Raw genomic sequence first — 22032 nt, 5'->3', positions numbered from 1 at the left:
CCAACTGGGCAAACTTCGATGCTTTTCGCATGACCAATCAGATTGGCCATTGTTCTTATTCTCACATATCTATCTACTGGAAAAGATACATGGGGATTATATTACTTTTTCTCAGCCAGAGTCCAAAGAAGAAGAATTGCCGGGAAAAAATTGGAATTTTCTTCATGATGCGCCAACCCGAAAGCTATGCTTGTCCAAGATTGTCTACCGCACTATGTAGATGTCAAGCCCTCCGGCGCCAACTGGTGACCCTGTGCAAGTGACAAGATCCACATTATCCTTATAAAGCAGAAAGTGAGAAAACTGATAGACAAAGCGACTGAGAGTGACCTTTAGTGATCTAACATGTGTATCTCACATAGTTTTGAAGAAGGATGCCTGACGTGGCCCAAGTAATACACACTTCAAGCGAATCAAGCCAGTACCAGTCTTCATCGTGATCCCTTGCGCTGTAGGGACGGTCAAATCCACATTTGCGAGCGTACCAGTCGCGTCCCAACAGAAAAGTCACATCGCTTCCAAGTTCAGTTGCAAGTGCTGGGCTGGATACGACTTACATCTTCCTTTCGTGACTCCAATAATGTCCGTTCTGTCAACGGCAATGCCGATACGGATCTGCCGATCTAATGCCTTTTTCTGTTATGACAGCAACCAATCACTGTACTACAGTCTACGTGCCTAAAAGGGTGGTTAACCATCTTCGGTCATGACCGTCGGAGGTTCACCGACACCGTGGAATCACATTTTCTTCAGAACGGGGTTACCCCAGTCAGCGGAGCCCGCTTACTTGTGCGGGGGGCTCCAACCGGTGCTGACAGACCCAAGCCTATAAATATGGTCAAACGAAGAATTGCTTCTCAAAAGCTTGTTCATTTTCACCCGAGGTTCTTTAGTTGTCTACCGCCGCGAAAATGAGCGAGCCGAAAACCCACCCCAGCGTGGAAGATGCTCGCGATGTTGAAATTGCGTCTGATGTATGCAGAGTGGAGTAAGAATCCGAGTTGTAGCTGTCATTGCTGATCGTTTACAAGGACATCGACGAGCAGCGGTTTGATGCATCATACCGCAGTCCTCAGGAGAAAGCACTTGTCTGGAAACAAGACTTGCGCATTGTTCCTCTATGTGCAGCGATCTATCTTCTCTGCTATCTAGATAGATCTAACATTGGTAAGCATGGGATCAACTCTTGCTCGGCCAGTCCTCATCATGCTCGGCATAGGAAATGCAAAAATCCTCAACCAAGATACGCACAATGACCTCCTGACTGAGACTAAGATGACCTCGTATCAATACACGTAGGTTTTGTCCGGATAGTTGATGCTAAAGCGTAGATACTGACATGTGCTAGGATTGCGCTTATGGTGTTCCTCATTGCTTATGCGCTGTTCGAAGTCCCTTCAAACTACTTTTTGAAGAAGCTTAGGCCGAGTGTATGCCATGAGAATCTTGCGTTCGAAATCAGAAACTTATGAAATCTAGAGGTGGATTGCGTTTCTGATGCTGTCATGGGGCGCGTGCACAATGGGCTTGGGAGGAACCCATAACTTCGCTCAGGTCACCGGCCTGCGTTTCCTGCTAGGAGGTATACCCCCTCCCAAAACCAAGGATTAAATCTACGGAATGACTGACACCCGTTAGTAATGGAAGCGGGACTCTTCCCTGGCCTGGTCTACTACCTGACCTTCTGGTATCGACACTCCGAGCGCTCCATGCGCGTGGCCTTGATCCTCGCATCCGCTACCTTAGCCGGCGCCTTTGGCGGTGCAGTCGCATACGGCGTGGGCCACATGAATCAGGCCCATGGACTGTCAGCATGGCGATGGCTATTCATCATCGAGGGAGCGCCCTCGTGCGCTTCAGCCGTTCTAGTCTGGTTCTTCCTTCCCGATTACCCCGAATCAGCTCATTGGCTCACACAAGAAGAGCGAGACCTCGCCGCTCAACGACTGCGAACCGAAGGCTCCAAGGGAGAAGCCAAAGCGATGACTTGGGAGGATGCCAAAGCCGTGTTAACAGATTGGCGTCTCTACGCACACTATGCCGTCTGTCGCCTGTTACCCGTTCTCAGCCCACTGCAGTTCCCACAACTAATGCTTCTCAACAGGTCTACTTCGGCATATCCGCCCCGTTTTCCAGTCTTTCTCTCTTTACGCCCACAATCACCAGCGGTCTCGGGTATACCAACCTACGCGCACAGCTCATGACAGTGCCCCCATGGGCCGTAGCCTATGTCGTGACAACCGCCGCAGCCTGGTCCGCAGATCATTTCAACAGGTACAAGTCCTCGCCTCAGCACCATGCCTCACAACGCACACTAACAATCTACCATCAGCCGTGGCCTCCATTCCGCCCTCTTCTCCTTCATCGGCGCCATGGGCTTCCTAGCATCCGCAGTCCTCCCAGCAGACGCTTACTTAGTACCTTCCCCCCTTCCCTCCGCAGACCCTACAAGAAATCCACTAACATAAGTGAATCAGCACCGCTACGGCTGCCTCATCGTCGCTACCAGCGGCGCCTTCGCCTGCATTCCCCCGCTCCTGGGCTGGCTCTCCTCCAACCTCCGCTCCACGGCAGGCACCGGACTAGCAATAGCCCTGAACGTGTCCTTCGGCGCCCCGGGCCAAATTGTTGGCGTGTGGATTTACAAAGCCAACGAAGCGAAGAGGGGTTACCCGACAGGCCACTGGACCAATGCTGGGTTACTCCTGTTTGTTTGTGCGGGGTGCATCATGCTCCGATGCTATTACGGGTGGTTGAACCGTAGAGACAGAGCAAGCGGAAGAAGACTTGCTTATTGATGGTTCCGCGTTCAAGTTGATCTTACTTTCCCGTTTTCTTTTCTAGACAGTTTTGGCGAAAATATCATGTGCGACCTTGCAATGAAGCGAACACCACGCGAAGTCGAAGAGAAAAAAATAAACCCATAGTGTTCGCTGTAGCCGAGGCTGGCCATGACCAGTTGGCGCGCTATCGGAATCGATTTATCCGGTCAGCACGTGAACGCCGAACGCTCAGCCGGAAAATTTAAGGTTAAGCTCAAGATGTGACATGGTGCAACCAAGGATACGGAACACTGTAACCGTACTTTATTTAACACCGTGATTTCCAGCTGGACAACGAACCCGCACTATTAGTGCATAAAAATAGCCCTTCTAAGAAGAGTCCCCAAGCCCCCAATGGACGTTGAAAGTTCAAGAAGGGTGGGGCAACCCGGGAACAGGAAGTGGGTGAGAAAAGCAGAAAAAGGCAGCCCTACTGTCTACTTTGATGGCTCGGAACTGGCACGTGGCAAAGAAACGAGACCATATCCTAGATGGTCGACTCGCACGAGCAAGAAATGTACTCCCTGACCCATTTGGTGCCGGTGGGATCCAAAGACCCGCGTACACAAGGAGCAAATGGCAGGACCTGTCTAGGTATGACAGTCACAAAAAACATACACAGGCGCTGGAATCACCGAAAGGGTCAAATATTTTGACAGCGAGAATCCAAAAGGCACGCAATGAAACAAGATTCGAGTATCGGGATTGTTCGTCACAGTTCTGTCGTCATAATATCGTGGCAAGGTCACAGTAGTGCGAGTGCCTTGCGAAACTGAAAGAAAATATAGGAGAATTGTACAGAAGGTGGATAAGTCGAACAGAAAAGCATAACCGGGCCGCTTGTAATAGAGAGTGTAAAACCAAAAGAGCCGAGTAAAATGTGGCAGGGGCTGGTGTTCTGTAGTCCTGTAGAAAGAAGAAGTTGCGGCGAGCGGCAACCGGGAAATGTTCGTTTTCCGATTGTCCACCCACTGCAGCATCGTAGTCATCGATGTGTTCCAGTGCTTGTTGCAGCATATTGCACAAAGAAGAATGTCGACAGCCGAGAATGTTGTACATAACGTCTGCGGAACCCGAAGAGTCGGGCATCAAGTCGTCGTACGCGGTCATAGGGGCCACAAAGGAAAAAAGGAAAAAAGAGGAGGGGAGGAAGGCGAGTAATCGGTCCGGCCCAAGCAAAGCAGACAGAGAAATGAAAGTAGTTCTCAGCCGTATCGAACCCATTGAATCCCACCCTATCATAACCATATTCCCGTATTTGCTCGCCTGCTACGGCCACACCTTTCCGGGAAGAGCTTCGGAGCCAGCTTGAGGTTGCTGTTGGTAGGTCAGGAGCGTGAGAGCTACCTCTGCAGCGTCATGTTTGGCGTTAATTGTGAAGTTGCCATCGTACCAGAACCGTGCGGCATATGCTCGACCTTGTACCATCACGTTGCAGCTCCAAGCTGTCCGACCTCCTGTTTGAAGACATAAAGCTGTTAGCACATGGTACAACAAGCTGTCAGGTCTAAAAGTCGGTGAAGGGAAAAAGTTACTCCACAATCCTGATGCCGCGACACACACTGGGCACCATTCAGTTCACCCAAGGGTAGATCTCCAGAAAGAGGAATGGACGGAGAAGATGCAACGCAAAGAAAGAATATTCAATCACGACTGTGAAAGGAAAAGGAGAAAGGAACGAAAAATGAAAAAAGAATGGAGAGGAGCGAAGGGTCAGTTACCTCGACGATCGGAGCACAATGTGTACACCGGGGTTCCAAGGCCTGTAGTTTTGCAATGCTCTGCAGGAAGATACAGTCTGGATTTAGTCCCGCGAATGATAAACCATACAGCACATTGACGATTCCTTCAAGGAAGTTGTAGTTCAAGTGGGGCATACTCTCAAGTTTCTCTATCCATTCAGCCTTCCGACCAGCATTTCCTTGAGTCGAGGTCATTTTGGAGTGGTTTTCTTGTCCAAAATATGATATGATTATTCGCGGTATCGTGGTCCCTTGCCAGCCACAATAATGAGGGCTGAAATTGAAGGAGATTAAAGGGTAAAAAGGATTTGAAAATATCAGAGCCAACGACCCCTGCGCAGAACTTTTGCCCAAGAGGCAAGCAAGTGCCAACTGGAATACAGACGGTTTCTGGAAGGCGAAGATGAATAAATAAGGGAAAACCCTCAAGCAGCAGAATCAATCGAACCAAGAGTTTTGTATCGCTTTTGATAAGACAATAATACCTCTTTTGAATTTTCTCTTTCCCACTCAAATAGCCCTGATGGACATGGGAAGCGGGGGGTCATATAAACTGTGGGCCATGCTTGACCCCAAATCGTTTTTTTTTTATTTCCCTGTGCAAGCAAGACAGTTTTGGCGTGACAAACACGGAGCCTAACCACGAAACCTAACACTCGGGCTTATGCATGTCGCTGGGGACAAGCTACAGCGCCAGCAAATTCTCCCCCTCCCTGGTCCTCCAGTCAAAAGGCCGCCAGTTGCATGGAGAACATGCGGATCATTTTGAGGCTGCAATGCTGGAACGGCCCGGCGCACGCCGACTGAGAATGCACCCTGAAGAAACGCCAATTACCAAGAAAAAGGTGCGATGGAGCTCCACCGAGAACCAGATCCATTTGATGGCAAGGATCGGATGGCGCAGAGGCAAAAGGAACTGCTTGTGGTACAAGGAAGCCAGTTCACAAATCTGAAGCCTTGAACAACAGACGTCTCGTCTCCTTCTCTTGCCTCGACACATCCTCTCCCCCCTTTCCTTCTGTTGTTTCCAGCAAACATTGCTTCTTATCGGGTATGAAGGATCTAGACGCCTCATGGATGCTTCTCCAAGGACAAGAAGATGGAAGCCCCTCCTTCTGGAATGACCAGATAGTGGAGGGGTGTGGTCTAGTTGCCCAAAAGCGGAGAGGGGCCCCATAGGAGAAGAAGCGACGAATTGAAGTCAGGATTTGCTCACACCAGCCAGTAAGGCCCCCGTAAGGATCGAAAGCGGGCCCAGAGACCACAATGCCAGCTCATCAATGATTCAATTATGAATCTGGACAGAGGACTTTTAAAACACATCGTTCCTGTCAGCCCTGAAAAAGAATGGTCAAAAACCAGGCCGCTCTGCATGAACAGATGCCATGGGGACATGGGGTTGCAGACAGGGAAGAAGCGACAACAAGCAGAAGAAGACAAGGGTGCTGGAGATATCCCGGCAGGAACCTCAACCCAAAAAGGCAACACCAGATGAAACACCCAGCTCGTGCGGTTAAAGCAAACATTTTGCATGGAACACAGCTTTGCCAGCGAAGAGAGACATCTATTAGGCTCAAAGTTGACCCAAACCGTCTGCCGAAAATGAATCATCATGATTCGTCGCTTTCTTCTGGCACTGTGTTGGGCATACATACGTGCGTCTTCATGTTGTTCATCGCCGTCATCTACAGAACAACATTAAATGACAGCGATTGCTAGAGGACGAAGAGATGTGGACGGGAAAGTGTCGCGGACCACAGAGTTGTCGAGCACCTGCATCAAACGCTATGTGCCATCATCTATCATAGCACCGGGGAAAGTTGAATCGTTTCCACACGAGCTCACTGAAGGCCCATGAAACCGTTTGATTCGATGGAATCAAAAGGGACATTGACGAGCCTCGATCTGCCCCGCATCGCCCGCAGGACAAGCTTATTCGGTATCTGGCCATAGCTGGAAGAGCTTTCGGCTGTTACCTTCATCTCGAACATTTTAACCAATAGAGGCAAGGCAAGGAACGGGCAAATGGGAAAAAGAAACAAAGAAAAAACGACTCCCTTTGAGTTGCGGGATGAAGTCTGGTCCAGTTATTCCAGCCTTCCGTAGAAGTTAAGCACCTTACCAGTCCAAGGTACCTTACATTGTAAAGGTAGTTAGATAGTAAGGAGAAGATGGTGAGCTTCGGAACATCAAACCCATGATTTTCTTCCTCTTTCCTCCCCTCCTTCCCCCTTTTTCGTCTGGCTCCTCATTCCACTCGTTCTAAGCAAATCATTCGCGCTTCGTCTTGATCTTAAGCGCTGGACTGGCCCACCAGGGGGTCGCTAGTGAGGCAGACGGGCTACCATGAACCATGGTTCCTGTACGTAGCTACTGACTTGGTTCAACACAAAATAATCAAAGATCTATGCACCCGTCATTTCCCTATCACAATTCAGACAGACTATGGAAGCGCTATCCCAACAAATAACCATGCAATCATATACACGTTGATCGTACTTCCAAAAAAAGAAATGAAAGGAGGTCATCCGACCCAGAGTCGACCGACAAGTGTCAACGCAGCGATAACTAGACGCCGCAGAGTTCCCGTTACACATTTGAGAGACAACAACAACTAACAAGCAGGTCCGGCTGGGATCGTCGTCGCCAGCGAACAAATACATGGACATGCAAGGGAATCGAGCCTAAAAATGGCCGTCAAAAAACTAGACCTCATTATCCAGATTGATCAACAAGGTGAAAATTTTGGTAGATGGCTTCGCGCCACTGCACGTCAACGTCACGATAGAAGTGCTCGCTAACTACGAGTCAGACCGCCGTGGCAACGGACTGACCCAACTTCCTTCGCGCGTCGTCTCTATCCATTAGAATCAGGCGGATCCCCGCCGGTGAAACACTCCTTCAATAAGTCGCATAGGCGCCATCAACTCAATGCTTTTTGTGAAGGAGGATTTAACCGGTTGACTGGGGTCCGTATGATGCTTCGAGTGCCATCGCTGTCGGATGCAGTCATCAACTAGAACAATCAATCCTGTGGCTATGATCACACTGCAAGACGATCAGTACCGTGTCCATGTGAGGCGGATCTTTTTCTTGTCCTTGAGAAGGGGGTGCCCGGCTTACTCGGCAACTTCATGCATTTTCTCGTACACAGATGGATCGCTAATCCACATTGAGGACGGGGGAACCCAACCACCCTTGCTCTCCTCCTCGACAGCTTCCACTGGCGTGAGGATTTCGGGCACAATGTGAGCGATCGTCTTGGATGTCCGCGTGTTGATTAGGTGGTAGGACACTTCCCGCAGATCTCCTTCTTTCCTGCACTCTTTCTTCCATTGGTATTTGGTGGACCAATACTCAAACTCGTACCGCTTGCATATCCCTGCGCCTCGCCTCTTGACCTCTACATGCGCATAATTAGAAAACTCTAACACCGTTGTATCTGCGAGAGCGACTGGACGACTGGGACACTCCTTGGCATCTGCTGTTGCATCATCCAAATTCGCATCTTCGTGCTTGATCGAGTGATATCCCGAGTCGTGGCGCTTATGTTCGGCGCCAGCTATCGATCCATTCCCACTCGAGCCAGGCCGCAAGCTTGCCAACACACTGCTCCAGGAGCGCCGAAGGATCGGCCTCTTATCGATACTGGACGATCTGGGCCTCCTTTCTGAGCGACAAATCTCACGACCAGACTCCCGACAGTAGCGCCGAAATGAAAACTTTCTCGAGAACAAGTCATACATGCGGAGGTGAAAGAGGATTACATCTTGTTGATAGCCACCCCTTTGAGGCACTAGAGTGTCGACCCGTAGGTTCATATTACCATCTAGTGTCGAATCATCGTGCCGAATCAGCAGCCGTCGGGATGATGGGAATAGCTCTGCAAAGGTGGTTGGGTTGGAAGGGACCGCGTCAGTGGCATAGATCTCCGGCCTTCGGTCGATAACTTCATATTGCGGGTCTTCTGGTAACTCGTCGGTCGAGGGTATCGTGGATGCGTACGTTAATGTAGAGTCTCTAGGGTCCATTGTGAAGCGATCCGTTTCTGGACGTCGCTTAGATGTGGGCCGATAGCTGTAGATCGTAGGGGCCGTGCTTTTCGACCGATCAGAGGCTTCGCTGTTGGTCGAACTAGAGCTGCCACCTGTTCGGGCACAACGATCTTGACACGACGATGCACTGTAAGATCCCATAATGTCTCTGAATGCGATAATGCGAAAAAAAAGATGCGTCGGGTTTCTGCAATGTCAGACCCTGGAAGCGAAGTGGGACGCGGAGTTGTTCTTGTTCACAGGCCTCCGTAAAACAGGCAGGGTTGAATCAAAGGTACCAGATAATAATAAACCGAAAAAGAAAAAAGGGCGATGGTACAAAGTAAGTAGGGATAGAATATATATAAATAATTGTTATGCAAATCAGATCACAATCCCCTTTCACTTCTTATGGAACAATCGCCCAGCCCAGGTTTTCGTGTATGACAGAGCATCCAGTCGGATACGCTCATGAGGTGAGATGAGGCGAGGCAAGAATATCCTAGCAGCTGGAACCAAACGAAAAGTAAGGATACTTCAGTCATACGATAGGATGTTCAGATGCAAAGCCTTTTTCACGTCTAAAGGGCTTAGAGAGCGTGTTATAGGGTACGATCCCGAGGGATGGAGGGGCTCAACGGAATGTGAAGGGAGGCCCGAGGGAGCGGCAGATAGCAGATGACGCCAGGAGTATTGGGAATGGAGGCAGGTCAGGAGCCCGAACAAGGTCAGTAACAGGTAGTATTGGCTGAAGAGAAAGAAGGAGAAGGCACTAGCTGGTAATAGTAATTTTTAGGGACTGAATAATCCAAGATCAGAAGAATAGATGAGAATAATCCGCGTGGCGCAGGATTGTTTTGGCGGTATCTAGTAGTCTTGTTGGAGGGCAACGAGGGAGAATGAGAGGAACGCATCAAGGAATGAACAACAATGAGGAAGGGCTATGGAGAAGAAGGGAGCCACGTCAATCCAGTCCGGTCAACGTTTGGCTCAGCTTCGAGGCTTTCATTGATTTGGTCCCATTTGTGATATTCCTGCGATCTCCTGTCGCGGGTGATTACTTCGGAAGAGTGAAAAACAGACTCGGAATATTTCATTCGTTCAACAACCCGACGACAGTATGGGGGCCTAAATCTAATCTATTTATGTGATGCTCGAGGCTCAGCCATCTGATACTTCAAAGTACAGCCTCGGTGATCCTCCTTTTAGGGTTTATTTAGGTTTTCCTTTTTCTTTTTTACGTCGATGAGGCCGAAGGTTATTGCGATGGGGCTATTCTATCTTAGCATCCAAGTTCATCTGTGAGGCATCATCAGCTCAAAAAATTAACGACATCATCGCTAGAAGCAGCCTGACAAGGAATGAGGCCTCTACAACCGAGAGACCGGGCCTCGAAACAATCTCTCGACTTTTATTCGCGCCTTACTTTCAGTCACTACAACCGTTTCGTTCTGGAAGCGACCATGGAAGAGGCGTGAGCGCTCAGGCTGACCAGCAGATGCTGGACCCTCTCCCAATAGGAAGATGAAAATCGCATATTAAGCCGATCCAGGCCGTTGTCAAGTGCCCTGGTGTCTTCCAAATACGATATTCTCCGACCAGCCAAGCCGCGCATGAACCAGGAGGATGGAAGCGGGCCAACTCGGAAATTCATTCTACATCCCACGCCTCGGAGAGTTGCCTGATTCGAATCCTGGTACAACGTGGTATTAATTTGATTGGGAAAGAATTTTACCCACTGTACTTGATGCGACATAACACATGCACTCAGTGAGCATCTCTACATTCATCACTTCTTATCAACTCCCCTTCATCTTCATGGACAGATTTCGAATTAGTAGCATGATCGTTAACGGTCAATGGCGCCAGGACACTAAGGCTTTACTTTACCATGGAACCGACTGGGGGCCTTCGGATCGGACCGAAATTAAAGAGCATGATGCTCACCTTCTTCAGAACACAGACCAAGTCTTCTAAAGGCCTGAAAGAAAAATGTACAGTGAAAATGTTCACCAGATCGTGATCTTTTAGAGACTCCTAACAGCCATGACTGATCGCTCATCGCTCCGATATCGGTACTTCCTCCTCGTAGAAATTACGGCTCACAAGTCAGCCTAAATTCATGCAGTTTGTTAGTTGTGTGTAAGCCCGTAGCCCCGAGAACAGAGCACTGATTTCGCGGAGCGAATGGCGAACTATGGAGTGTGGGCGCTGATCTCCACATTGATGGAGTCTGCAAGCCACTATCCGATGGATCTTGGCTTGGGTTCTTTCAGAGACAGTATCAATTGGTTAAGCATATCAAACTTACTCCATGGGATGGATCATCATGGTGATAAACCATACTAAGACACAGAAAGTTGCGTAAATAATAATCCTTTAGCTGTATGCGGAAAATGCACCGATATTTCCCAAGGCATCTATGCATCCTTAGATCTGCCCATCCCACTGCCAGGTGGCAGTCTTTGTGGCTTATGCAACGGTATAGCCTGCCGGTGCACTGAACTAAGAATTTGCTCAACATCCCAAATACATACGTCGTATCTATCCACATCATATCGTGCCATCTCATTCAGCGGCTACTGGCAAATTTTAAGCTGAATCCTCCGTTAATTAATGAAGGGTCAGGTTGGAGCCCAGATCCACGAAACGTTACATCTGTTTTCTGTTTCTTGGTAAAGCCTTCCTGGTGGATAAGTGTACAAACGTTACACGGGACACTTTCCATGCCAACTCCATTCAATTCGCTGAGATAATCCCTCAACAGCAGTCTAGATATTCAGCACATGCTTGAAATAGGATAAGGTATACGGTTGTCCTCTGCTTCCCAGATCCACTCTGTAAACTACTCGACATATACAGGACAGCCGCCCTCGCGGCACTCAATGACCCACAAAACACAAAAGAATGCACCATGACCGCATACCATGCCAATGATGCCATGGACCCAAAGGAAAAAGGAAGCAAGAGAGAAAAACCCAAATCCCCCACGCTAGTAGGCATTCATCTCGGTCATCAAACCTACCGTGGACTTAAAGCAAGGAGTAGTCCCGTCGATCTGATCGACGCCAATCAGGGTCATGTAGATATGCCATCAATTAGGATTACTCGAATGATTTGTGCCATGAATGTCGGTAATGTATGCACGGGTGTTTCTGAAGGTATCACCATGCTGATCTGTTTACTTACAACTTGCAGTCCATAACTTGTTCGTACGTTGAACAGTACGTCAGTCAGGCACGAGCCTGCATCAGAGGTCGTACAGCAAGGGGGTGTCCGTGATTCTAGTGTTGATCTACCGGTTGCTCGCTCTCTGCAATTATAGGAACTATCTGGCCCTGTGAACTTGGTTGAATGCTGCCTAGTCAGTGTAGACAGGAGAGGTTGCCGCTGTGAATTTTCTAGCTCCAAGTCTGTAAGCGCAAAGAGAGTAAACGGGATCTTCAAATGATAAGAAAGGGACGTCTTGCACGGCGGAGCTCGTGCAAAAAATCTCCTAGTCTATGACAGTTAAAAATGACAGCAGCAATACGTCGCACGGACTTGAGTATTCGAAGAGACGTTCAAGCTGAAGGGACAGGTAGATGACGTTGCTTGCGTCGAGCATGATTCCAGTAAGCAGGTGGACATTGTAGCCACCCACGTTCATTAAGTCATGGAATATTCTGCGTGCTTTGTCAAGGGAAACAGGATCGTGGTCAAAGTGTGGTAGGCTACCAAAGTATCAAATATACAGTATGATCCAGAAGGCCCAGAGAGAAGTCTAGGGAAGTATTCCCGTCTGTTTTCTGCGACATGATAAGAGTCTATATTCAATCAGTTTACTGATTCTATGATTGACAATATCCTGAATATGTATCATGGTATCATGCACGGCTGACCAATCCGAAGGTCCGTGTGTCTTACACAGACGTTCTACCTTACATCGGACTCCCCGAAGTTTGTATATGAGTGTCAAAGGCAGAGTTCCACCCAGCCTCTAATCTTAACCCATCTAAACCATATAGCGAACCTTATAGACATGAAATAAAATTCACCTACGCTCAGATCTGAGCCCAGAGTGGCCTTGGAAGGTCGTCACCGGGCTTGATCATAGCCCCTTGATGGGAATCTGATGGAACAGACACCTGAGCCGTGAGCCCAGGTCGACTACCTGGCACCGGCATCTGGAACCCAACATAGGCCTCACGGCGGGCAGGTTCCCCCACCGTGATAGACCAAGTATGCAGGCCGTAGTAACTCGCAATGGAATGAACGAGCCAGCGACTGACGAAGGTAAGTATAGATCCAGCGGAAGATGGCATTCGAAACTTACCCAAAGCCAGCGGCCCGGTCATCAACCAGGCTCTCGAACACCATTTTCTCACCATCTCGCTCATTATGCTGGCATAAATTCGCGCGCAGTTCTCGCAACCTTGTCCTGTGCTCAGGCGAGTCATGCATTTGTCCATTGCGGCCCACAAAGACAACTTCATCCTCGGATTCGTCCTCGGACGACAATGGTGCATCTTCCAACCCTTCTTTCCGCAGCATCAGCTGTTTCTCGCTCCATGTCTGGATAAACTGTCTAATATCGTCTTCCAAATCCTGGAGCATCCCACGAGCAGCACGTGCATGCTTCAATCTCATGCGAAGTTCCTTGGGAATGCGATGCTTCTCATGCCTCGTGCCTTTGGGAGTCTGCTTGGAAGACGTCCGGTCGAGGTGGGCATATTTCACTTCCCAGAGAGGTGCAAGATAGTAAGGCATGGGATCATGTCGCGGGTATGTCGGCTGTACCGCCCAATCACTGGGTGCAGGCGGTTCAACCCAAGGGTTATGCAAGAGACGATCTTTGAGAGAAAGTCCATCAGCAATGACGCAAAATGAGGAGCGACGCGTCGCACCCTTTGGGGGAAAGGGATGCCTCGAAGATCATGGCATTCACGTCATAAGTCAAGACATACCGTTCTCCCAACGCTGTCTGCGCCGACTCCCGTCCTTTCCTTTGAGGAGCGCTTCCCGTCTCTTGAGACTATCGCGACGAATGGGTTCTCGACGTCTGAATGAAACCGAGGCAACCGGTTGCGTCTCGGACTCCCGAGTCACAAGCTTGACTTTGGGTACAGCTCCGGTATGCACCACAGGAACTGGGTCGTCTAGAGGAATAGATAGAGGAACCGAGGAGGGGCCGCGCAGAGGGGAATCACGCGTTGAAATGAATTCAACATTTCTGTCGTCCGCCGATCCAGACTCCGACAGAGTCAAATTCCGCAGCGAAGCAGCCGCGTGCTCCGACCAAGCTGAGATTGCTCGAGTCTGCTGCGGTGTCAGGCGTCCCGGTGACTCGGCCTGGGCCTGGGACTGCAGTGTTGGATGGATGGCCATTCTGAAAGACGCGAGCGGGCTATCGATAAGTTCGGATGGATGGGGCGTATTGGGAGTGGCAAAATACCCTTCAGGGACAGGAATGCACAGAACGCTCTGAATCTGCTGAATGAATGACCTCTGCGTCGACTGAGGAGAGAGGACGACGGTCAAGAAGGAATGAGGAAGCAACGAAAAGAGCGGGGGGATGAAGGGAGATAAGAAACGTGAAAGCAGATAACCAGTTGTCGCGTCCAAAGCCGAAGATCGCGGGTCCTTACCCGAAGAGGAGTGGTACAAAACTTTTCTCCCCAAAGAAAAAGGCCTCGGGTTGACTCACGATGGGGCACGGGTTATAGAAGCGCCCATGATTGGTGGTTAGCTATCCATGCCCTAGCCCTGATTACCCCTTCCAGCATCTGCGATCTGTGATGCTGGCTGCAGGTACCTCTCTACATCATCATCTGGTCGATGATGTTAATTCAAATACGAACGGAGTCATCTCATTATGATTCAAAACCATGGTGAGTAATGGTCATTTGTGCTTCTGGTTCGAAAATAAGCTGAGGCCGCCCTAATTGAATTCCCATATTGTAATAGAGAGGTATGTTCTGAGCATAGCTAAATATTCCAGTTCAACGATGCTATGGTTGAAGCTTTAGTAGTTTCCTTGCTCTCCCAGTATATCTCGACTGACGTATTGCTATCTTACTGACTGTTAGCGTTGATAATTTAGTGGTTGGGCCACCTGGATTGTTGTGCTATGAGTAACGCGTCCCAAAATCAACCCTGATCCCCTCGACGAGGCCCCAGGCACCCACGCCGCCATATCCATGCGGGGAAATTGTCAGCCTTGTCGCCTGAGGCATGTTGATCGGCGAACAGAGTGGAGGACACGGTCGCATTCTCCAATGAGTCACTAAGCACTAAGGCATCATGATCAAAGACTTGAAGGAATGGGTAGATGATTTAATGGAGATTTGACACGAGCACAATGAGCGTCATGTCAAATGTCAATATCATTCAAGATCCAAAAATACACAAGAGGGCAAAAGAGCCCTGGATCAAGGGACAGATGTAAGACGGGAGAGATCAGACCATCCCCTCACAGAACCGGATTTGCTTGTTGCTCGTTGGTACCTCTTCAGAACGTGAGGAGTCGATGATTTGGGTTAAAATAATCTTACAATAATAAAGTAACTAATCACCTAGGTCAACCTAACCAGAATTCAGCAAATATTAAATCCAATTTAGTCCACTGGAGCGGCTAAGCTACCAACCTCGGTCCTGAACTGCTCTATCATTTATTATTTAAGCCAGCGCTCACCTCTGACGCAACGGAGTCCGTGTCTGGACTTGGCCAGTTGCTCGCGATAACCAGTCCATTATTATCAACCCAATCATCACCGTATTTTCCATCTATTCTGAGACAAACGAGCTGTGCCTTGCACTGCAGTCCCTTTTGACTTGGAAGGGTCCTCAGCACACATCATTCAATATCCTTCAATTTCTCCTGCCTCACCAAAGACTGTGCTTACACCGTTCGACTTCGAGGCTCACCAAACATCAATTATATTTTCTACATTGTTATTTGTCTTGTTTTATGAACTACAGGGGATAAATCCCATTGATTTACTATGAAAGTCCTCGCAGCTATTGCGCTGAGCGCAACAGCGTTCACAGGGGCTCTAGCTGCAGTGATTACTCAAGAAGCATTCTTAAACAACCCTCGCATCCATCATGACCAGGACAAGTACTTGATCGAATTGGCGCCTTACCGAACACGATGGGTGACTGAAGAGGAGAAATGGGCATTGAAATTGGTACCATACTTCCCCAAACCTTGGATCTCCAGCCCGACAGGTGACTAACTGCACTATTGCATCAAGGACGGCGTGAATTTTATCGATATCACAGAAGAGCACAATACCGGATTCTATCCGACTCTCCACAGCGCCAGCTATGTCAAATACCCGCCGAAGATGCAGTATGCTGAAGAAGTGGTTGCGCTTAACAAGGATCTATCGAAAGAAAACATAAAGGTCAATCTGGAACGATTCACATCATTTCATACTCGCTATTACAAATCTCAGACGGGAATTCAATCAGCTACTTGGCTGTACGACCAAGTCCATAGAGTTGTCTCCGAGTCGGGAGCCGTTGAGCATGGTGCAACTGTTGAGCGATTCTCTCATCCATGGGGTCAGTTCAGCATTATTGCCCGAATCCCTGGCCGAACGAACAAAACTGTGGTGCTGGGCGCCCATCAGGACAGCATCAATTTATTTCTCCCGTCAATCCTGGCTGCTCCCGGTGCTGATGACGATGGAAGTGGGACTGTCACCATTCTCGAAGCGTTGCGCGGTCTGCTGCAGTCAGACGCCATCGCCAAGGGCAATGCGTCCAACACTGTCGAATTCCACTGGTACTCTGCAGAAGAAGGCGGAATGCTGGGCTCCCAGGCAATCTTCTCCAGTTACAAGAGGGCTAGGCGGGAAGTCAAGGCCATGCTCCAGCAAGACATGACTGGCTACATCCAGGGAGCTCTGAACGCGGGTGTCGAGGAAGCCGTAGGAATTATGGTCGATTATGTCGACCAGGGCCTCACGCAGTTTCTCAAGGACGTTGTTACGGCGGTAAGCCTCAATTGCCCCTCACGGAAAGCCGTTCACTTGACGAATGAACTGACGAGCTGCATTAGTACTGTTCTATGGGTTACCTGGAGACCAAGTGCGGATATGCTTGCTCCGATCACACATCGGCCAGTAAGTACGGTTATCCCGCGGCTATGGCGACTGAAGCGGAGATGGAGAATACCAATAAGAAGATACATACTACCGACGACCAGATCAAGTATCTGAGCTTCGATCATATGTTGGAGCATGCGAAGTTGACTCTCGGCTTTGCTTTCGAATTGGCATTTGCGCCGTTCTAACTCCTCTCATGCTTTATTCCAGAGGGAAGGAATGATTGGAAAATGCTTGTTTTACTTGTATCACAAGGCGTTCGAGGGTTTGGGTCATGGTTTGATTGGGAGAACTTGCCATTCATGAGGTACTTCCTGTAGGCTGCCCACTCACAAACTGATTATACCATTATACGAGTCTCATGGCATATCTATACACGTGTTGACAATGCGTCAACTTATCTTCCCGTCTTTCACAAATTACCATGGGAATCCGAATAGAACTGTAGAGTCTAATCATCACGTGACAATTGCGGATATCATCGATGGGACCTTGATCGCTGTCTATGATTGACTTAGAAGACAGCGGTGAGTCAAAATGTCAGTCACAAGTTTCTGTAGTTTTCTCTTGCCGTAAATTTTCAGGATAGAACGTCATTTTCGATTGACTGTCCGTCACCCTGCTATGAAACAGTCCAATCGACCACTGAGCATCGAATGAATATTTAATTGATTTATGAGGTCATCGAGCCACCCACCTAGTATCAAGATCACTTCCATTGCAATTGCCAAGCAATTGTCCACAGCTCCTAGTGCTGCTTCCTGAGAAATCTCTGGTGTGATTCTTCCCCAGGTCTCAATTGCCAGAGACAAGTGAAGCTCTTGAGACCCCAATTGACTGTCCTGCTTCGCTCTTTCTAGTTTCATCCAGGTGTTCTTATCATTGATCACCTTCCTGATTTAGAGCAACGTCGAATCAGACGAGAAGGAACACAGACAACTTTCACTTTGAAACTCCATTGTTTCTCCCCTGGAAGCTTAATCGTGCAAGAGGACCATATTTATCTTTGTTTTCTCTCTCTCCACTGATATCATTTCCGTCATCATCATCATCATCATCGGCGGCTTGAGTTTTTTCTTCAGATAGAATTTCGAACTGAACGACAAGCTCGGCTTGTCTGAATTCTGAATAATGGATCCCAGTAGTCCGTATTCCAAGGAACTACAACTTGCATGCCTCACAGTGCAACGGGCTGCATTATTGACGAAGAGATTGCTCGAGGCTGTCGACAAAGGATCACTCGACAAGAGTGATTCCACCCCTGTGACCATCGCCGACTTTGCTGCTCAGGCACTTATCATTGGCGCTATCCACAAAGCCTTTCCCGAAGACGAATTTGTGGGTGAGGAGGATTCAAAGGCTCTCCGTGCAGATCCAGAACTTCTTGAGCGCACGTGGGAACTCGCCTCTACCACTCATCTCGATGACAAGGACAGTGAAGCCCTTCTCTACGCTCCCAAATCCAAGGAGGAAATGCTTGACTTGATTGATCTTGGAGCTCGTGGCAAATGTAGCCTGGAGAGTCGTGCCTGGGTTCTGGATCCTGTAGACGGTACTGCGACCTTCATGCAGGGCCAGCAGTATGCGGTGTGCCTGGCACTGGTGGAGAATGGATGCCAGAAGGTCGGTGTGTTGGGTTGCCCGAATCTCAATCTTGCTACGGGCCGTCTTCGAGAGGATGTTGTGGATCGAGATGGCTATGGATCTCAAGTCTTTGCAGTTGCTGGTCAAGGTGCCTGGATACGGAAGATGGGACGCGGAGCTCTGCTCGCTGCTGATAGTATCGGTCAGAGGCCACAGATTACAGACCCGAAGGACCTCGATTTTGTGGACTGTGGGTCCGCCACATCATCTAATACTTCCCTGCATGCTCGAGTGGCATCGAAACTGGGTGCTCCGTGGCCGTACAGCACTGATCTTTGGGCTGCACAGCTGCGCTACATAGCCATCGCGGTAGGAGGCTGCAACGCTCTGATCAAGATCCCCCGTAAGGCATCTTATCGGTCTAAGATCTGGGATCATGCAGGCGGCATGTTGATTGCACAGGAAGTCGGCGTCAAGGTCACTGACCTTGCAGGAAATCCTGTCGACTGCAGCTTGGGCCGAACCCTAGCTGGATGCTACGGGATGATCGTGGCTCCTCCTTCCATTCATGGGCGGATCGTTGAAGCTGTAAAGGAGGTCATGCAGGAACAGACTGAGTGATGGAGTTATTCGGGGCAAAATGTTTTGCATTTTATTGGACTACGTTTTGGGTTGGGTTATCGTCATAGCGAGATTCTTCTCGCGCTGTGCAGGCTCACAGCGATTATCAATATTACCATTATTAAGCTCTAGAGGGTCATTGCGACCAAAGGACTGCATCAGATAGATATGGCGACGCACTGTTTAGGATTTGTCCAATGTAGCATCATTCTTCAGGCCAGACGGAGCTATCCTCTGAGACAGCGTTGCTCTTGGTATATTGAATCATATTCAGATGGCTTTGCGGCAGTTCGTAGCGACTCAATTACTAGTGTTCAAGGGTAAGCGAATTGTAGGTACCTACGCTCTCTGCACTATCTAGATAGGCATCATATGACATGCCCCGTATAGCGCCCGTGCTCTGATCAACGGTCTGTGGGGCCTGATTAACAGAAGTGACAGAAGCTCTACCAGGGATTAGATAGATTGCCACAAGTAGAAAGACTTTATGACTTTCCTAGAGAGGTGACTTGGAATAAGGTAAGGGTTATTACTAGCACAGAACATTTATAGACTGAAAACGGACGTCTGGGTATTATGTCAATAACCTGGCAGTAGCTACCTCTCTAGTAGTAACTGCAAGAAAAGTCGCCCTGCGCCGTGGAGTATGAGTGATGTCATCAGTTTCAGCTTCCGTCACTTATCACCATTTTTTCATCGATATCTTCTTGTCGGAAAATCGACAGTAAAGGAACACGAAATTTGAAAAGAAGAAATTCAGTATCCTCAGACATGTCTCTCCGGTAACTCTAGTAAATCAAACATGGGTTGTTCTGGTACATCTGAGTCGTCGTCATATGAATCAAGAAAGTTCATGGCGAGCGAGGATCAACCTTGTTGGCTGTCCCGGAAGCATCTCGTTGGCCACTCAAGATTGTCAGGAGACCTCATGATGCGGGGGTAGGTACTCGTCTCCATGCACTTCTCTCTCGTAGGCTGAATCTTATAAGTATCTTCTCCCTCTTGCACTTCTCTCCTGAATTCAACTTCGAATAAGAGTGTGCGTGTAGTCTGTCCTCTCTCACCTGAAGCAGGCACTATGGCTATTTGTAAGTGTCACCCTCATCGTCATCGTCATCGCTCATATCATCTCACCTCGTTCATGTGCTAATGGTATAGACAATCCGTTTGCCAGGCGCGAATCCCACGGCCGTTATGCGCTGTCGACGTATCGCGTCCTCGTTCCTCTAACATGGCTGCTCGTTGTCGTAGTTGGCATCTACTACACTTTGCATTCTCCAGATGATGTCAAGCATGGTCATAAAATCTTCAAGCAGGGAAACAGGCATATCACTCCCTTCAGTTTGAACACCACGATTACTGAGATTTACTGGTATGCTTACCTCGAGCGGGTGACTTTGTCATACTCTACATACTAACTACGCTCCATTGTCAAGGGTTCTTCTGCTCCTCACCCAGCTCAGCTATGTCTACCATCTGTTCTCAAATGATGGCGCCATCGCCAACGCAGCTGCCAACGTCGGATCTCATTTCATCCTAAACAACCTCTTTACCCTCGCCTGGATCCTTTTGTGGACTCGCAACCACTTCTGGGCCTCGGAAATCATGCTGGCCGCAAACTACCTCAACCAGCATGCTGCCTACTGGCGTCACCGTGCCCTGCCGACGTTCGTACATCTATCGGCAATCGCAGGCCCCTACGCCTGGACTCTGATGGCACTTTTCTGGAATGGCGCCGTCGCAGTCGGCAGCAATAGTTTCCCCGCGCGTATTGCCGCCAATATCTTCATCTGGTTGATTTTCGCCTTCGGCTCGACCCACATCATGGCGACCCAGGATGACCTCTTGGGCTACTGTCTGACTTTCTTGACTCTTGGTAAGTCTGGCCCACCTTGTAGGGGAGAGACACAGAAAGCTGACTCCTTGCAGCTTTGGCCGTCAAGCAATTGGCAATCAAGGTCATTGCGCTGCAATGGATCTTTGCCTTTGTCATCTTCGCTGTCTTTCTCGTCGAGTCGATTTACCTATCTGGCACCAAGTACTCCGGTCGCGACTCGCTATTCCGTAGAATCACGGAGCCTGAGCCTACTGACCGCGAGAGAGAGCCTCTGCTCAACAATGCTGCCAACCCTTAAAGGAGGAGGGCTGTTGCTGCTAGCCTCTACAGAACTCTGTTTGCCCATTTGAGTCGAACAGTGAGTTATCGGATTTGACAAATTGGATTGTTATTTCACTTCACGTCAGCCTTACGTGCTAATTATTTATATGCACGATGTCCCACGAGTGTTTCATGTCCTCTCCCCTCTCCATTTGTTCACCTACCTTCCAGTCTATTACCTCTATTACCACTTGATCAAAAGTCCGACAGTAACCCAGCTGATTGCCTAATGCTTATCGAACATCTACTTGAATTATCCGTTTGCTGCGTTGTCTTACGAGTTTGCATACCTTAGTACTGGTGGGGCACTTTGACAAAGCGTCCACGGATCTTGATGTTTTATGTCTATCTAGTCTATCTCTCGATCTTTCGGCTCACCTAGTCTAGCTTCAATTTTTGCTGAGTTGACCGATCTCTTGGCCCCGCCAAAGTGGGTTATAAACAATGGTTGCGGGTGCGTCACCATGTAACTACGAACTGTAAACATCAGGTCCGTAGCTCGTGCATCATCCCGCCTTTTCGAAGGATGATACCATTAGAAAATAGGCTATGAGAATCAAGCAGCCTTTCCTTGATTCCCTCAAGTAAATAGATGATTTTAATCATCGCCTCACACCTAACCAATGTCTCGGAACATGCAAGGCACAAGGAACGGGATTTGCGTCGCCCCGCTGGTTGTCAGCTCCAGCCCGCCCCGGTTGCCCTGGAGACAATCCATACGCAACAGAGATGCACTCTAAGCTCTCACATTTCCTTGGGACAGTCAATGTGATCCATGCTTAGCGCTTAGGTCTGAAAGAAAAAGGTTCGGAATCCATATTTTGTTCTTACCTCTGAGTGAAATTTGTCTATGGTATTGGCAGATATCAGTTTCTCAAGCATACTAGTCAATCCCTCGAACAATTGGTCTTTTCTTGCCACGAGCTTTTCAACTTGATTACATTCTATAGCTACCAAAACCGCATTGTTTACGACAGT

General features: G+C 48.9%; 6 protein-coding genes across 6 annotated transcripts; 4 read left to right on the top strand and 2 right to left on the bottom strand.

Moving 5' to 3' along the window:
- Nucleotides 1–1206: 1206 nt before the first annotated feature.
- On the top strand, nt 1207–2798 carry Aspvir_003534 (putative MFS transporter; the record flags this gene model as incomplete). The annotated part of the gene is made up of 7 exons (XM_043275116.1): nt 1207–1295; nt 1349–1430; nt 1480–1582; nt 1639–2042; nt 2105–2274; nt 2333–2417; nt 2478–2798. The coding sequence occupies 7 exons, from the start codon at nt 1207–1209 to the stop codon at nt 2796–2798; spliced, it is 1254 nt and encodes a 417-aa protein (XP_043131051.1).
- Nucleotides 2799–7683: 4885 nt separating this feature from the next.
- On the bottom strand, nt 7684–8760 carry Aspvir_003533 (uncharacterized protein; the record flags this gene model as incomplete). Its single annotated transcript, XM_043275115.1, has 1 exon — nt 7684–8760. One exon carries the CDS (start codon nt 8758–8760, stop codon nt 7684–7686), a length of 1077 nt encoding a protein of 358 aa, XP_043131050.1.
- A 3881-nt stretch (nt 8761–12641) lies between these two features.
- Nucleotides 12642–13965, bottom strand: Aspvir_003532 (uncharacterized protein; the record flags this gene model as incomplete). Its single annotated transcript, XM_043275114.1, has 3 exons — nt 12642–12864; nt 12914–13430; nt 13545–13965. The coding sequence occupies 3 exons, from the start codon at nt 13963–13965 to the stop codon at nt 12642–12644; spliced, it is 1161 nt and encodes a 386-aa protein (XP_043131049.1).
- Nucleotides 13966–15581: 1616 nt separating this feature from the next.
- lap1 (putative aminopeptidase) lies at nt 15582–16879 on the top strand (the record flags this gene model as incomplete). Its single annotated transcript, XM_043275113.1, has 3 exons — nt 15582–15767; nt 15834–16580; nt 16646–16879. The coding sequence occupies 3 exons, from the start codon at nt 15582–15584 to the stop codon at nt 16877–16879; spliced, it is 1167 nt and encodes a 388-aa protein (XP_043131048.1).
- Nucleotides 16880–17822: 943 nt separating this feature from the next.
- On the top strand, nt 17823–18896 carry Aspvir_003530 (inositol monophosphatase family protein; the record flags this gene model as incomplete). The annotated part of the gene is made up of 1 exon (XM_043275112.1): nt 17823–18896. One exon carries the CDS (start codon nt 17823–17825, stop codon nt 18894–18896), a length of 1074 nt encoding a protein of 357 aa, XP_043131047.1.
- Nucleotides 18897–19974: 1078 nt separating this feature from the next.
- On the top strand, nt 19975–21031 carry Aspvir_003529 (DUF1774 domain-containing protein; the record flags this gene model as incomplete). Its single annotated transcript, XM_043275111.1, has 4 exons — nt 19975–19984; nt 20055–20268; nt 20333–20772; nt 20826–21031. 4 exons carry the CDS (start codon nt 19975–19977, stop codon nt 21029–21031), a joined length of 870 nt encoding a protein of 289 aa, XP_043131046.1.
- Between the last annotated feature and the right edge of the window lie 1001 nt (nt 21032–22032).

The sequence above is a fragment of the Aspergillus viridinutans genome, assembly GCF_018404265.1.
Source record: "Aspergillus viridinutans IFM 47045 DNA, scaffold_15, whole genome shotgun sequence".
NCBI lineage: Eukaryota > Fungi > Ascomycota > Eurotiomycetes > Eurotiales > Aspergillaceae > Aspergillus > Aspergillus viridinutans.
This window is presented reverse-complemented; position numbering and strand designations above follow the sequence as displayed.